The 14,715-nt window shown below is 39.9% G+C and overlaps 1 protein-coding gene across 1 annotated transcript in view; it reads right to left on the bottom strand.

Moving 5' to 3' along the window:
• The window catches only part of DGKQ (diacylglycerol kinase theta), an 88,553-nt gene that overhangs the window by 53,074 nt on the left and 20,764 nt on the right, over positions 1 to 14,715 (bottom strand). The window contains exon 4 of the mRNA XM_027663692.1: positions 8,404 to 8,483. Coding sequence (XP_027519493.1) covers positions 8,404 to 8,483 — 80 coding nt within the window. The remainder of the gene's footprint in view (positions 1 to 8,403; positions 8,484 to 14,715) is intronic.

Below are 14,715 nucleotides of genomic sequence, written 5' to 3'. Positions count from 1 at the left end.
CTAGTTCTTGCATCACCAAAAAAAATATAAATATTTCCAGTAAAAGCTGACAAATTATTATTTAGGCATGACATGAAATTTATCATTTCTGGTAAAAAGTTGGAAATAATGACTAGAGATACACGTAGTCACAGACAGCTTCTTTTCTTCCCAGATGGACATTAAAACAAGCCTCCAAAGTTATTCAGCAGAATTTGAATTTTTCTACTATATTAGGGTTTTCCTGAGAACCACTAGTAGCAAATCTGACACATGATTTGATGACCCCAGGGAGTCACTTCCAGTTATAAAGGTCTAATATTCCCATGTGTATTTCTGCCTCCAAAAGCGTAGGGACAGTGACACTAAACAATCCTATATTTCAAGCAGGCACAAAGAAAGCAGTGAGATAAAGTTTTGCCAGATGAAATACAAGGAGGAAAGAACATTGCTGGAAGTTTGACTAAGAAAAATCAGTAACCCCCAAACTGCAAAGCATGCAGTTCCTCCAGTCCTCCTCAGAATTAAGCCTTGGGAAATAAAGGAGGATAAAGAGAGGTACAAAATATGCCTGTGTTATCCAACATGAACAAGATCATGCACAGCATCTGACCAGTGAAAGAGAGTCACCAACTCACTGCCTCAGCAGACCGTGTTGTCTGAAGCAATTCTTGGTCCCTGACTGATCAGGGAACTGCCTTTCCAGATCTCAAGCTCCACACCAGGCTGGGCTGCCAGCTAGCCTACCAAAAGGATTTCCTATCAGTATCTGCAATATGATATATCAAAAAACATCATTGCCTCCAAAAGCTTTAATTCTTAACCTAACGTACAAGTTTAGGTTTTAAAAACACAGACAAATCCTTCTTGTGGGTCCATATCCTACCCCCATCATTCTCTGCAGCCCTCCAGCTCTAACTGACATAAAGTACATAGTTGATTTGCACTATTTTTGTTTTTTTAAATCAGAATTCTCTAGTCATACAATGCATGTTTACAAAAAGAATAATAAAAAAAAGAATGTTCTTGGTGAGAAAAAAATATTCTGGAGAGCCTGGGGAACTTCAATTTAACTATCTCAGATTAAGCTCAAGGCTCATAATCCCTGCCCACTCTCCTTGCACTTTCATCTTACTTCTTCAAGAGAGGAAAAAACCAAACCTTTCTGTAGAGTAATATACAAGTTGTCTGGCTCAGCTAATGTGGAGGTAGTGTCAGAGTTGCATTCTTGCTCTAGCTGCTCCAAAAATTAAGGTTTGGTAGGAGAAGGCTAGTTCCACGAAATTCACCCTACAAAATGAATTGATGTGCAGAAAGAGATGATGAGAACAGCTTTGTGAGCACAATCTCAGCCAGACACTGCAATTGCAAGGAGTACTGAAAAGCCCTTTTGGGATTTTTTTCCAGTAAGCTTTTCTGCACATCCCAACGTGTCTTCAGGTTTCAAGTGTCACCTTTAAGTCATGTGCCCGCCCTACCCCTGCCACAGCCCCAGGCACAGTGGAGCCAGATGTCCCCAAGGCAGAATTCCCCTTGAAATCAGACACAGAGGAGACCTCCTTTAGCTCTGAATTGGTGCACAAACTGTGTTGGACACCCAGAATGAGGAACCAACCCCTTCAACAACCTGTGTTTGAAACATAGGGGACTCTTTTTTGCTGGCCATGAGCCTGACAGAAGTCAAACTTATTCAGGGTCTGATTGTACTTATCTAGAAAACTCAAAGGAAGAAGACCAAGTCTAAATTCTGCAGTTGTTCAGACCACAGTGACAATCCTCCGAAGTCTCAAGTCATTGCCAAAAAGAAGGGAAAAATTTGCTGATTGAAATTTTAAGGTAGGTGGGGGGAGAGAAAGGAGAAAAAAAAGGAAAAAATTTGTTTCTTCAACTTCTTCCTTTATGAAACAAGTCAAAGAATCTTTGTTTATTATATGTGTTATTATTAACTTGCCTTAGAAGTGACAGTTTTTAAACCGCTGCAGAGTCCGATGGAAAATGGGATAAGAATAAGACAGAAAGAGAGAAAAAGTAAGAGCAAGTACAACACAACGAACACATCAATTACATAATGCTTCTCTCAATATTTTCTGTTGCTGAACAAGTTCCAAGCACCCAATACATTAGGGGGAAAAAAAAGAAATCAAAACTGAGACTGGGAAAGCCAGTGAGGCAGCATGTCAGAATACGAAATGTTACATATTATTCCTTAGTTTATATCCACCTGTATAAGTGCAGGAAAGTACAGAGACATAAGGTGGCCTACAGAGAAAAAGTTAATAATTTATGAGAGTTTAAAACCATTTTTGCAACACAACTACTTAAATTACCTTATGAAAACCACTAAAATCAATTTCCACAGAAAAATAGAGAAAATTTCTACTAGTAATACCATTAAATGACATCTAAGTGCCCTTGCAATATTGATCCGAAGCACATCAACAGAAAGTATAATGGAACACTCTGCCATAACCTCCAGAATGACTCTGCACTCATGGACAAGATACTCCTAGTTCCTGTTCTGTTTCCTGCCCTCTGTTAAGAAATGCAAGGCATTAGAAAATGTAACACATTTCTGTAAAAGTTCCTATCAATCTGTAATAAAATTTGATCCTATAGAAACCTAAAACTTAAATTCTAACTCCTTCAGTGCAACCTGTGCAAATGAATGGCCATTCTGCATCATAAGAAAAGAACAGCAACAAACTGCTCTTAACATCCAAACTTTGGAAGAAAAAGAAAGGATAGAATTGTTTTGTTTTGGTAGTACCATTTAAAGTTGTTCCTTATCCTGAAAGGCCACAGGGTATCAAACATATGGCCAACAGTTTATCATGAATTTAAGTGCCCTGCCACTAAGGCGGAATCACTGTGTACAGAGCAGCCCAGCTACCATCCACACCCTCTGATTTGTGGGTAGAGTCAGGCCAGGTCATCTTACTGATCTGCAGCCTTCAGGATACTCCAGTAAGGGAAAAAATACGGCTCCAGGAAGGCCTGTTTTTCACCCAGCAGCAGTTTCTTTTCTACCAGCTCAAGCAGAAGGAAGTTTTAGTTCAAATTCTAAGGCAAAAACTTCCAGGCTCAAAGGGGAATGAGAGAAATACAGGTATACCAAACGCCAAAGTGACAGCTGCTGTCTTGGGCAGTCTAAAAAAAGAACTACCTACTAAAAACTTTTTTTAGTCCTACATCTAGATATTATTTTGCCCATGTATCTTCTTCCCCATCACATCAGGGTGACTTGCACTTGGCGTGACTTTGTAACACACACCAGAGAGAGTGAGAAAGCAGGTCAGCAGGACCTGAAGTAGTGTGGAGCTGAACAGCTTCCAAACAGGAAAGGTACACAGAAAGAAGTATACAAACACTCTCAACAACAGCCTCTAGAGACTGAGTAAAAGGAATTTAACTCGAGGTCACTAGTTTTCAGTTCGAAAATGCTGTCGCATTTTAAGGATAAGCACAAGGAGCTTGGAAACAACCATCTTCTTTAAATGCCCAGAAGGGTAGTTGCATGGGGTCATTCACCAAGACTGCTTTAACACAGGACCAAAAATAATTTGCTAGTAACAATTAAAATGGTGTTCCTGAAACAAAAACATGTAGGGATTCTGATGTTTCAATGCAAAAGTACTTCCCTATCTAAAGTTTCTAATGTTCACTCCAACACATAAACCTTTGCTCTAGGGAGGTAGATAGGGTGATCACACCTGACTACACCCCATGACTGTTCTGTCCAGGTTAATATTCTAGACTATATCCTCTCTGAGAGAAGCTATCAACTTTGTGATTCAACTTTTCCCAGTATTGACATATTTTCAATTACTTCCTTGTTACTCAGTAATCACAAAGAGCCCTTTTATTTGTTTGAAACCTCTCTGATTTAGAAGCAAAATATTTCTGCAACTTGAACACACTGTTTGCTCTTGAATGCTCTCCCTATTTTTTTCTCCTTTTAGGGACAATGCCTATCAGTTGTGTTCAAACTGACATTCTTCCTCTGAGCCCTTGATATATCAATTGGTGTTTAAAGGCAACTTAAGTACACATTCTGTATGGTAGTTCTGAAGTGAGATAAGAATACAAGGTTAAATGGTGTCCCAACATACCACAGAACAGGAGAGACAAGAAAACCAATTACTTAGTTATCAAAATATTAATTGGGGCTAATGCAAGGGAATAATGCACATATTCATACACAATCTCACCATATCCAGGATTATTTTTCTCTGTCCTACAGATCTCTGTGATAGGACATTTGGCCTTATCTACTCTAAACTCTCAAGGACCCTTTGAATGGGAACTATATAATTTCAAACCAGGAATATATGATACTTCTACTCAAAAGTAAGACTTACATAAAAGCTTTCCACTGCAACTAAGAGTTGCTTGGACTAGTATTTTTTGTACTGGAAAGAAAAAATGACATGTAAAAGTCAGTCACTTCTTGCTTTTACTGCTACAGAGGATATCAATGTCCATCTCCTTTTATCAAGACAAAGAGTTAAAAAAAACAACACTGTGATATTCCACAATGCTTCTGAAACTGAGGAGTCACTAATAGAGCTTTACAGGCTCCCAGGCAGCTTGCATCAAGTTTCAATAGAGCATAATAAGCTCTCCTGAGTTTATGAACTTAGGAGGTGCTAGCCCTTCCTTCCCTTTAACCCCGAGGGAAGGGTTTAACCCCTCCCTTTAACTCTGAGGTTCCTCTTCAGGGAGGAAAAGGAGGAAATATCAGTGCAGTGCCAAGATTACCAGTTTTAAACTTCATTTGGATTCAATATTATGCCTTGTGGCTGTTTGACTCCAAGCTACTGCCTTGCTGAAACAACACAAGCATGAGTCAAGTGTTGGAGAACTAGAGACAGACCTTCTTGCTAGAAGGTGGTCAGCGCTATCCAGCAAGCGCCCAGGTAAAATCACAGAACTGTGAAATGGTTGGGGCTGGAAGGGGCCTTTAAAGGCCACTAAGTCCAAACGCCCCTGCAGTGAGGAGAGACATCTTAACTAGATCCGGATGTTCAGAGCCCCATGCAAACTGGCCTTAAGCACTTCCAGGGATGGACCATCTACCACCTCTCTAGGCAAACTGAGCCATCATTTCACGACACTTATAGTAAAAAATTTCTTCCTTAAATCTAATCTGAATCTATCCCCCTTTTAGTTTAAAACCATTACCCCACCTTGTCCTACCACTACAGGCTCTGCTAGAAAGATCTACTTTCAGTTCGCTAGGAACTGACCCAAATAACCACCCTACCCACAGCTGAATTCAGCAACCAGAGGGAGAGACTCAGGTCAGCAGGCAAGGAAAAGAGTAGACTGCCCTGCAAGCACCACGACCTTCCCATTCACTATCACAGCCCACAAATGCAGCGGCTTTCCTTACAAAGGAAAAGTCTTATTTTTAGCATAAAAAGCTTCAGGAGAAGATAATGACCCAGACTATCATTTTTCCATTATAGTCAACCTGGCTTTAAGAATAAAAGCACACAAGGAAGTCTCGTGAGCAGTCCATAAACTCTTCTTAAAATGGAAATACTTAGGAAATCATTAGCAATGATACCAGCAATGCACCAACGCACCAATAAGGAAAAACAAGCATAGCAAATACTTAACTTCAATAAAATACCATTTTTCATATGATCTTATTTCAATTTAGTTTTCAAAGAGCAGTTATATACAAAACACACACATTGTTCTACAGCAAATCTAAGAGGTTAAAAACTTGCAATACAGCTTCAATTCCAAGCTAATAAGGGAAACTAAAACTTTACATTTCACACCCAAAGAGGTCTTATTTTTACTGTTATTTTGTTTTGTTTGGGCATTTGAGGGTGGATTTTTTTTTGTCCCGTTCCCCCCTTTTTATTTAAACATGTACCACAGAGTAGGCAAATACTTATGGGAACGTAGGAAAGAGAGGGTTTGAATTTGGAAAAGTTTCTGAGACCTTACCAGTGGAACAAATCATATCCACTGCAAACTTGTTCAGAAAACCTATCTGTGAAGGTTTGTTTTGAAACATCATGACCTGGAATACCAAATGCAGGTGACAGTGATTTACACCAGTGCAAAAAGTTCCTAGGGTAGCCTTAAGAACGAATTCCTCAAGAGTGATCTGAGACTGGATGCAGTTGTAACATGCTTATGACTCTGTGGGCCTTCACTTGACCCTGGGAAGGAAACCCTACTGTCAGGAATAAAAGCTTCCACAAAACATCTGCTGAAAAATTATTTGCTGCTGGGTTGACTTAGTATCAAATGACAGACACTCAGATGAGCTTCAACAATTGCCATCTTCTCTAAATGAAATCCAGGCAATTTAAAAAAAAAAATTCCATTTCTGTAATACACTGAATATTGACATAGCTGAAGGAACTATAAAAAAAAAAATCCTGCCAGTGTTCCCTCCTACGTCAGACCTTTTAATAAATAAATAATAAATAAACTGAAAAGAGAGATTAAGCAAATAAATTTTCCACAAATTGTATAAATGATTGTCATTTGGTTTTTGCTCTGTTATGTTTTTTAAGCAAATGCCAAGTTCAGTGTTTGGTTTGACAGAGCTTGCATGCAAAATGATATCTCCCACATGGTGGACGTCACTTGTAAAGCAGACCAGGATTAATGCAACTTGGATGGCCACGTCAAGGAGGACAAGACTGTCCAGAACGAAAAGTACAATCCAGAATTTTCAAAACATAATCGTTATAGCTCAAGACAGATAACACAAAAGGCTCTTTGCAGCTAAATACAGCAACACTGAACTGCAGACAGTTTCAAGGACTGACAATGTCACCCAAATAGCCATCCTTGCTGTGCAGTAAAATTCAGGCTTAACATTTACACATAAGATCATAAGATAAATTTTATGTTTTGAGGGAGGTAGATTATGGGGACTGACAAAAGAGCAAAAAAAGTTACACTGACATCTACAACTGATGCAAATGGAAACATTAGTAAGTTTAAATGTAGGACTTTTACCATATAAAAGCAAAGGAATAAATACTATTTTGAACAGTGAATTAAATTTAGAGCAAATCCAAAAAAGAAGCAGTCAGAAATTATTATAACTCTGACCCTCTGAATTAAATCCCTGTTTTCCAGTTGGATTTTTGCCAATCACCCCAAAGGCGCTTACAAAGACACCTGTATCATCTGACTGATTACTCCTTTTCTCATGCTACAACGACTAAGACTTACAGCAGTATTTCTTACTATTTCACTGGCAACTTTCTATGTCAACCTTTTTGATGCCTAAGGTACACCTCTCAAGTTGAAAATCACGTAAGGAAGAAGCAGCACGTTGGCAAAGCCTGCAGCATTACTATCTAGACAAAGCATATTTCAGAAAAACAGATGGGTAATTTTTCTCTGTTCAATTCCTATAACCCAAGCTATATATTGCTTAAACTTTCTTGGCTCCTGCACAGGCTTCCACAATATAAAGGAACATGGAAAATGTTTTAGGACACAAAGAAGGGAATCAGCTCCCCTTCACAGGTCTACACAATGGATTCCCATAAATGCTTTTGGTCTGCAAGGTCTGTAATGCACATGACTGATTTTACAGCCATGTCTCATCTGACTTTTGCATACGGCTCCTTAAGGTGTTTGCAGTGTTTTACTACTTCTCTAGTAAGCTTCTCATGACCTTCTTCCTATCTGTTCCTCTTCTATCATCCTTTCCCAAGTGAATAATACACTTTGTTTTCTCTTCAATTTAGCTTCTTAATATCTTAGTTGCATCCTATTATCTTCTGTAAAGTTGATTCATCTTTTACACCCTTTAGAAGCAACGTCTTAAGCATGAAGTCTTACAGGAGATAGTCACATGCCATGTGAAGACAAGTACTTTATTAATTACCAAAATAAATTTTGAAGAACTACCATCAGTTGAAGTCCTGCCCTCTTTTTTTGGCTTTGAAATCCTCTGCTTTTAATGCAATGACTTTATTTAGGATGCAGCAATCAACAGAAGACAAATGTAGTCTTTTTTTAGGCAGAGAAGCTACAGTGTCTTCCCAGTAATATGTAACTTCTGTAAAAAAAAATTGCTGATGTGCATAGTTTGTTTTTATGACACATGGTATGGTTTTCGGAGAGCACTGATATCAATCAGTCTCTCCAGTTCATTATTGTGAGACTTCCAGGTAAGGACACACAGTAAGAACACCTAGTAATATTTAAACAAAGCAAATAACTGGTCTTCAAAGACAGGCTATCTACAGCTCCCCATAGCAGGGACTTTTCAAAGGAAGTGTAGCTTTGGCTTTGAGCAACTATAAAAGCCTCAGTGATTACTAACACAATTTATGCATTACGATAAAATCCCACTGCTATACTACATCATGTTCATTTGTGATAAATTTCGGCTATTATCCAAAGAAAGAGACAAGCCACTGTGAGCTTACTCACCCTTACAAGGCTGGGAGCAATACATGAGCATGGTATCTTGACATTCTTGAGGCACTTTTCATGAGACATGAAGTTGCAAACTGTGGAAATAAAATAAGAACCATGAGCAAATCTTCACAAGCAAGGGACTTTGTGAAACACAAACAAATGAAAACCCATATGGAGTAAAAAACAAATAGGAACACATTTTTTTAATCACATTTGCTGTACTCTGGGTTTGAGAATGTACATGACTGTTGCACTTTGTGCAGTACGTGAACTCCAACATGTTTCGTTACTAAGATATTGGCAATGGAAAAGCAAAGGAGAGCTTATCCCAATGCATTACAGGCAAGTTATGTCCTCCCACACTCTCTCTCCATAAGTATCAAAACGAGCTCTTAAATTTCAAAAGAAGTTTTAAACAGTCCAAAACAGCTCTTTGATGTAGCCAAAGCAGATGGACATGCTTGAAAGTGAATTATTCTACAAGCTAGTGCATATGACATAAATAAATGGGAGAAAACAAAGTATTGTTACACACTGAGCATAGCAGATGAAGGAGACAAAATTAAAGGTTACCAGTTGCATGCAGCTTTGAAAGTCAAGAGCAACTAACTGTTTCTCTTATTACAGGTTTATAATTCCATCCAAGCACCAGAAAGCGTGCTTTCAACCATGACAGTGTTCGAAAAAATCACTTCTCATGGGGGGGCGGGATATTTTCCACAGCGTCTTACCATGGATTTGCATTACATTAAGCTGTGCAAAGAAAAGAAGGGATTCTTTATTACATTCCCGCCACCTCAGATTAATTAGGAACTAATAAGCCACGAAGCTATGGATTTAGAGTTGTCCTTATTACTCTCTACCAGTTCAAGCGTGAAGCCTTATGCAGACGCTTAGGCCCTGACCTCTTGTGTGGAAGTGCAGACCTCTCCCAGTGCCTGGGCAGAGGATCACTCGCCAGCGGCAACTGTTGCTGTACACAGGGGGTTTTCACACCTCTCTGCTTTTCAGAAGCACACTGCACCACTTGCTAACTTTCAGACGCATCTGAAAACAACTCCAAGTGCTTCAGACTTCCCATCTGTAGCCCATTGCTGCCACTGATTGTATTTGCTAGTGCCATCAAAAGCAGTCAAATTCCTCTCCTCCCCCTTCTCCTGCTCATTGACTTCTGATTGCACAACACTGCATTGCACCTTCTTCCATGCCAACTGAAGCATTAAAATCCAGGTCCACTTCTCTAAGCAACTTGCTGCCAGCCCGCGCAAAGTAATTTTTCCTTTCGGTAGCACAGAAAGAAGGATGACTACTTTCCCATTGGCACTCATCTTAATGTCAGCAGTAGGCAGAGTTTGTTTTTCATTACTCTGCAAGTCAGAAAAAGCAGCACTGCAAGTCACTACTGCGTACAAACATGTTGTTCATCATCCATGACTGAACCCAGAGTGATTACTGCACCAATGAAATAAAGTAGGAAGGAGCAGAACCAAATCTTCTGCTGGGTGACATGAAATGTTGTGCATGTCTTCAAGGCTGATGGCATTCCTGAGTGGGAATGCCCCCTAAATGGCGTAAATAAGGAGAGGAAACAGTCAAGAAAGGATGATAAAGTAGATTCTCAGAGCTGAAAATGCAAATGTTCAACATATTTGGAGGTGCTCTCTATGGTGGAAGGGGCACACAGCCCTTCAGTGCAGAGGAGACCAAAGAGAACAAAGTCATTGTCCAGGTAAAAGAAAGATCAATCTCCTGCTCCAGAAAACAGGTATAACTCCACACAGAGAACTGGTGAATTCTCATCACTTATGTATGTTGTCTCAACATGGATGTAGTGATAACATACTTAATGATAACACAACAAAACTTACCTGAGGTCTCAGCAATATTTCTGCTGATGCTTTTAGGAGGGTCACCTGCTTGCTGTGAGAGCAGGTCTGCAGAAGCTACATGAAAAAAGCCCATTACCAGTTAGTCTGAAATTTACCACATACATCCCATCACCAGTGGAAGACATCTGCCCCAGCCACCTGTTTAGGTGGCCTCTTCTCTATCCCAGAGTGGTGCCCAAAGCTCAGCTGAAACCTGGCGAGGTGAGGGGAACTGACCTCTGCAGGCAGAAGAGTCGTGACAAATGTCCTGATGGCTTCAAACCATGAAAGGCAGAGAATGACACTTTGAATATAAACTGGCAGATGTCAAGAAGTTCATGAAGAGGTGAGGTGTAGTCAAAGAGGAAGCAGCAATGACTAATGAAATTCAGTGAAATGACACTGTTTTCCCTCATTTTTTTTAATTCAGAAGCAGGCTGGCTAGAAAGGAAGGAACAGAGCAAGGTGCTGCAGACTGAACACAGAAATGTTATGATCTGCAAGGAGCAGCAGGCAACTGAAGTCTGCAAGGCCACTATCTTCAATTGGCTACCAGATTTAAGTGCACACAAACTCAATGCACAAGTAAACTGAGCCCTACACAAACAGCTCAGGGAATTCAGAGAATAACCGATCAATAGATGAGATGCTTCTTCCACAGACCTTGAGAGATGTTCTCTACTTATTCAGACAACTCAAGTCACTACACAATACCGCTCAATTTTCTATTCGCAGTGACAAACTCAGCAAAACAGGGACCTGCATAAAGACAGTAATACATGGTTCAGCTAAGGAAACACCTCATGGCACAGAAAAAATACACTAAACCAGTATCTTCAGAGAAGCAGTAGAAACAAAAAGTTTCAGACAAGGAGCGAAACAGGAAGGTGCATAAAGGTTCTAACAGTTCAAGTACATACAGAAAAAACCCAACATGCAAAAGAATTAATTCCCTAAGATTTCAACTGAAAAAATTGAAGCATTTGCATATAATCCAATTAAGGAATATCAGGAGACAAACAGTGGGAGATAAGGAGTGCCCAAACAGACACCGTAACTTTCTCCACAAAAGATTTTCACACATTTTTTTCAGGAGGTACTCACACACTCCCTCCTCTGCTTGTCACATTCCTCAGGAGGTGAATTTACTCCTACAAGTCACCATTTTGTTTTTATTTTCCCCATTCCACAAAGAAAGAAATAAACCCAAAATGGCAGCAAGTCAAACTGAAGCGCTAACAATACTGGGGGTAGAGGGCAGGGGAATCCTGAATTCATATCAATAGTCCCAGAGAGGCAACACAATTAAGCCTGAAGTTCTGACAGCCAGGAGGGGGTTTGTGTTTTCTAAAGGGTGACCTTTCATCAGGGAAAACAAGCCAGAAGACACTGTGTGTGAAGTTTCAGGAGATTAAATGCAAAATTTTGAGGAAAAAACATTTAAAGGAAGACGGCAGGCTGTTCTCTTTAGAGGAAGAGGATTTCTTGATGCTACAAACTTAGTGATGAGCTACAAGCAGACACATCTATGAATTGTCTAAGTCAAAACAAAGCAATTTCAACTGCATCTTTCAAACACGCTATACAAAACCTATGGTCTCAGTCAAGCTTGAAAGCCTGCAGCGCTCCCTCCGTTCTTTAGCTAAGCATCTTAAGCGCTGCCAAAAGTACCCAACAGCATGGATGAAGGGAGAGACAAACACACAGAGTGTATTTGAAGAAAACAGTGACTGCAACCTTCAAATTGGACTTTGAATACAAGGCACCTATATCCAGGTTTAAGCTGCATGAAGTTATTCAACACTGACAGAAAATGAAAAGCCACGATTTCAAGAGACATTGTCAGAATCTACAAATTCACTTACTTAAAGCTTTAGGGGACTTTACATGGTCTCTCCAAGCACCTATATGCTCAGGAATACAGCAACCATATTTGACGAGTTTCCCTTGTTCCCTTCCTCCATTCAATAGCAAATTACTCCCTTCTTGTGAAAGATTAGTAATTCCCACTACACAGCAAGAAGCCATGTGTCCATCAGGCACCACAGGGCTGCTCCCTGTCCACATCAAGCACAAGACGTGGCTTTACAGCAGTCTCTGCCCATAAGCCACTGCTTTTCCTACCACATTTTGTTTCCCTTGCTGTTTTGATAAAGATAAATGCAATGTGTACATATGGCAACACTAAGTGAACATGCAGCCAGTAGCCCTCCAACATACACTATAAAGGAAACAGAAAACATCTCTCTCCAGCCCTCCTTAGGAAGGTAGGAGATAAAATCTGGGAATCACTGTAACTCATGAGTTGTGTAACACATCCTAGAAAAGTGAGGGCTATTTACACCCTCCAATATATCACACTTTTTTCACATGAGCGTTTTTGTCTCTATCCTCAAGACAGACTTCAAAGCAGAACTCAAAAGCATGAAGAAAAAAGGGTGGATTATGTCCTGTACAGACTCTAGCAATGTATCAGTGTCCTATGCAAATGATGTCTGGGAGAGAATTGCTTATGATGTAATACCAAATTTAACACATAATCTTCTTTCTCTTTTTGAAGAGATCACCCAGTCCTGAGGAAAAGCGTGGAAGATGTTAAAAACTAGTTTTGTTTCCTCTTTGGGGCAATACCATATCTCAATTTTGCTGTTTTTCAAACATAAATTTGCATTTTAACATCTTGGCCTTCATTTAATTTTTATTTTATCTTTAACAATTGTATTTTTAAATCTAACTTTACATTTGTTAAACACTTTTAAAAGCAGAGCTACCAAACTGCTTTCCAAGGAGGATAAAGGAATATCAACACAAAACCACCTGGAAACGTGACACAAGACTCGCTGTGGATCTGTTCACTGTGAGAACTCATTTTGAGCTTAACAAAAGCACCTGCCAGGTAAATTGCAATTCCTCCTCCAACCCCTCTGTTGTATGGATTTGTTGTCCTGCCTGCCACCCCCTGCCCCTCTGCCTCGCGTTTCTGCCTCTCAGTTAACTTGCAGCAGGAGCCACAATCAGCATTAAGTTAATCGCAACAATTCCCTTCAGTTGAACTCACTGCAGGGTGCCATCGCTCATGGGTTTTGCACGCTGTGGTCTGCTACTCACACAGGAGCCATCAACACTGTCATGGCCACAGCTCATATTGAGGACTCCGAAAAAGAGAGAGCTTCTGCACCCGAAGACAGAGGCAAGTTCCAGCAGCTGAGCGCTCTCTCCACACACACCTTCAGTGAACTTCAGTAACTCCCAACACCACACTGTTTTGGCCAACTGGTATTGCCTGTCACAGAGCCAGCACAGGGAAAATGTCGTACTCTGACATAAACTGACAATACGATGACTCCTCAATATTGCCTGGATGACTTGCCAAATAATAATTTCATTTTGTTTGGCATTACTTTTGAGGGCTGTACCTCACTCGCATTTCGCTCGCTTTCACCAACTATAACTCCCAGCAAGTGCCTGCCAATGTTCCTTCTAATCTTTTAACAGAGGTTACAGATTACTGAATAACCTAGCTGACTAAAGGGCTTATTCTTGTTTTTGAAACAAACCATTAAATCAGTCAGGAATAGCTTAGAAACTCAGAACTGTTTTGCCCAGCTATGAGAGCACAATAAATTTTTCATTTCTGGAAAACTTAAGTGCAATGCATTAAGGAACATACCCAGTTTATCAATGTGAATATAAATAAAACTAAATTAAGAGCAGTAATTCTCTGAGGTATCTCGTTAAATATAAGACTTGGAAGCAGTCCCTTTTTTGGAGAGTTTACTGGAATGGATGGCCTGACATACGTAGGAGTATTACATAAATGAAAAATCTCTAGAGTCCTCTACAAAAAGCCCTATTAATGCACATAGATTACATGAAAGAATTACAAGGGGGATTAAAAAAAATAAAAGACAGAAATGAGAATGTGCGCACTGTGATTTTATATTGTGGCACAGAGCTGGTCATAATTTTGTGTCACTCCATTCTTTTCCTAATAATATCTCGCATTCCATTTGCCTTTTTTTGACAATTACAAAATGGACACATATTTCCCCAGATGCATCATTACAACTCTAACTTCATTTCCTGCCTATCTGTAAAAGCTGACTCAAGGCCCATCAACTCGTAAGAATACTTTTCCCTCTTCATAAACATCACTTTACATTCAACCACTCCAAGCAATAAAATGATAGATTAAAATCAATTCACTTAAAATATTCTTCTGCAGTCCTCAGCAGCTGGTGTCTCACCTAACTACTGGCCTTTATGGAGGGGGTCGTGGGCTGTTAATGGAAGAGTTGTGTAGCACAACACCCTATTACAACACCCCTGACGTAAATCCATGTGCAACCTCACCTGAGCTCATTGCTTCCCTCTATTGCTTTTGTCTGACACCCGGACACAGGCATGCAGTCAGTGTCTTTTTATTGCAGCATTTCACACACTGTGAATGCCAACT

Source organism: Corapipo altera, unplaced genomic scaffold, assembly GCF_003945725.1.
Source record: "Corapipo altera isolate COAL_440 unplaced genomic scaffold, ASM394572v1 61129, whole genome shotgun sequence".
Classification (NCBI taxonomy): Eukaryota; Metazoa; Chordata; class Aves; order Passeriformes; family Pipridae; genus Corapipo; species Corapipo altera.
The sequence above is the reverse complement of the archived record's forward strand: the minus strand, read 5'-3'. Positions and strand labels throughout refer to the sequence as shown.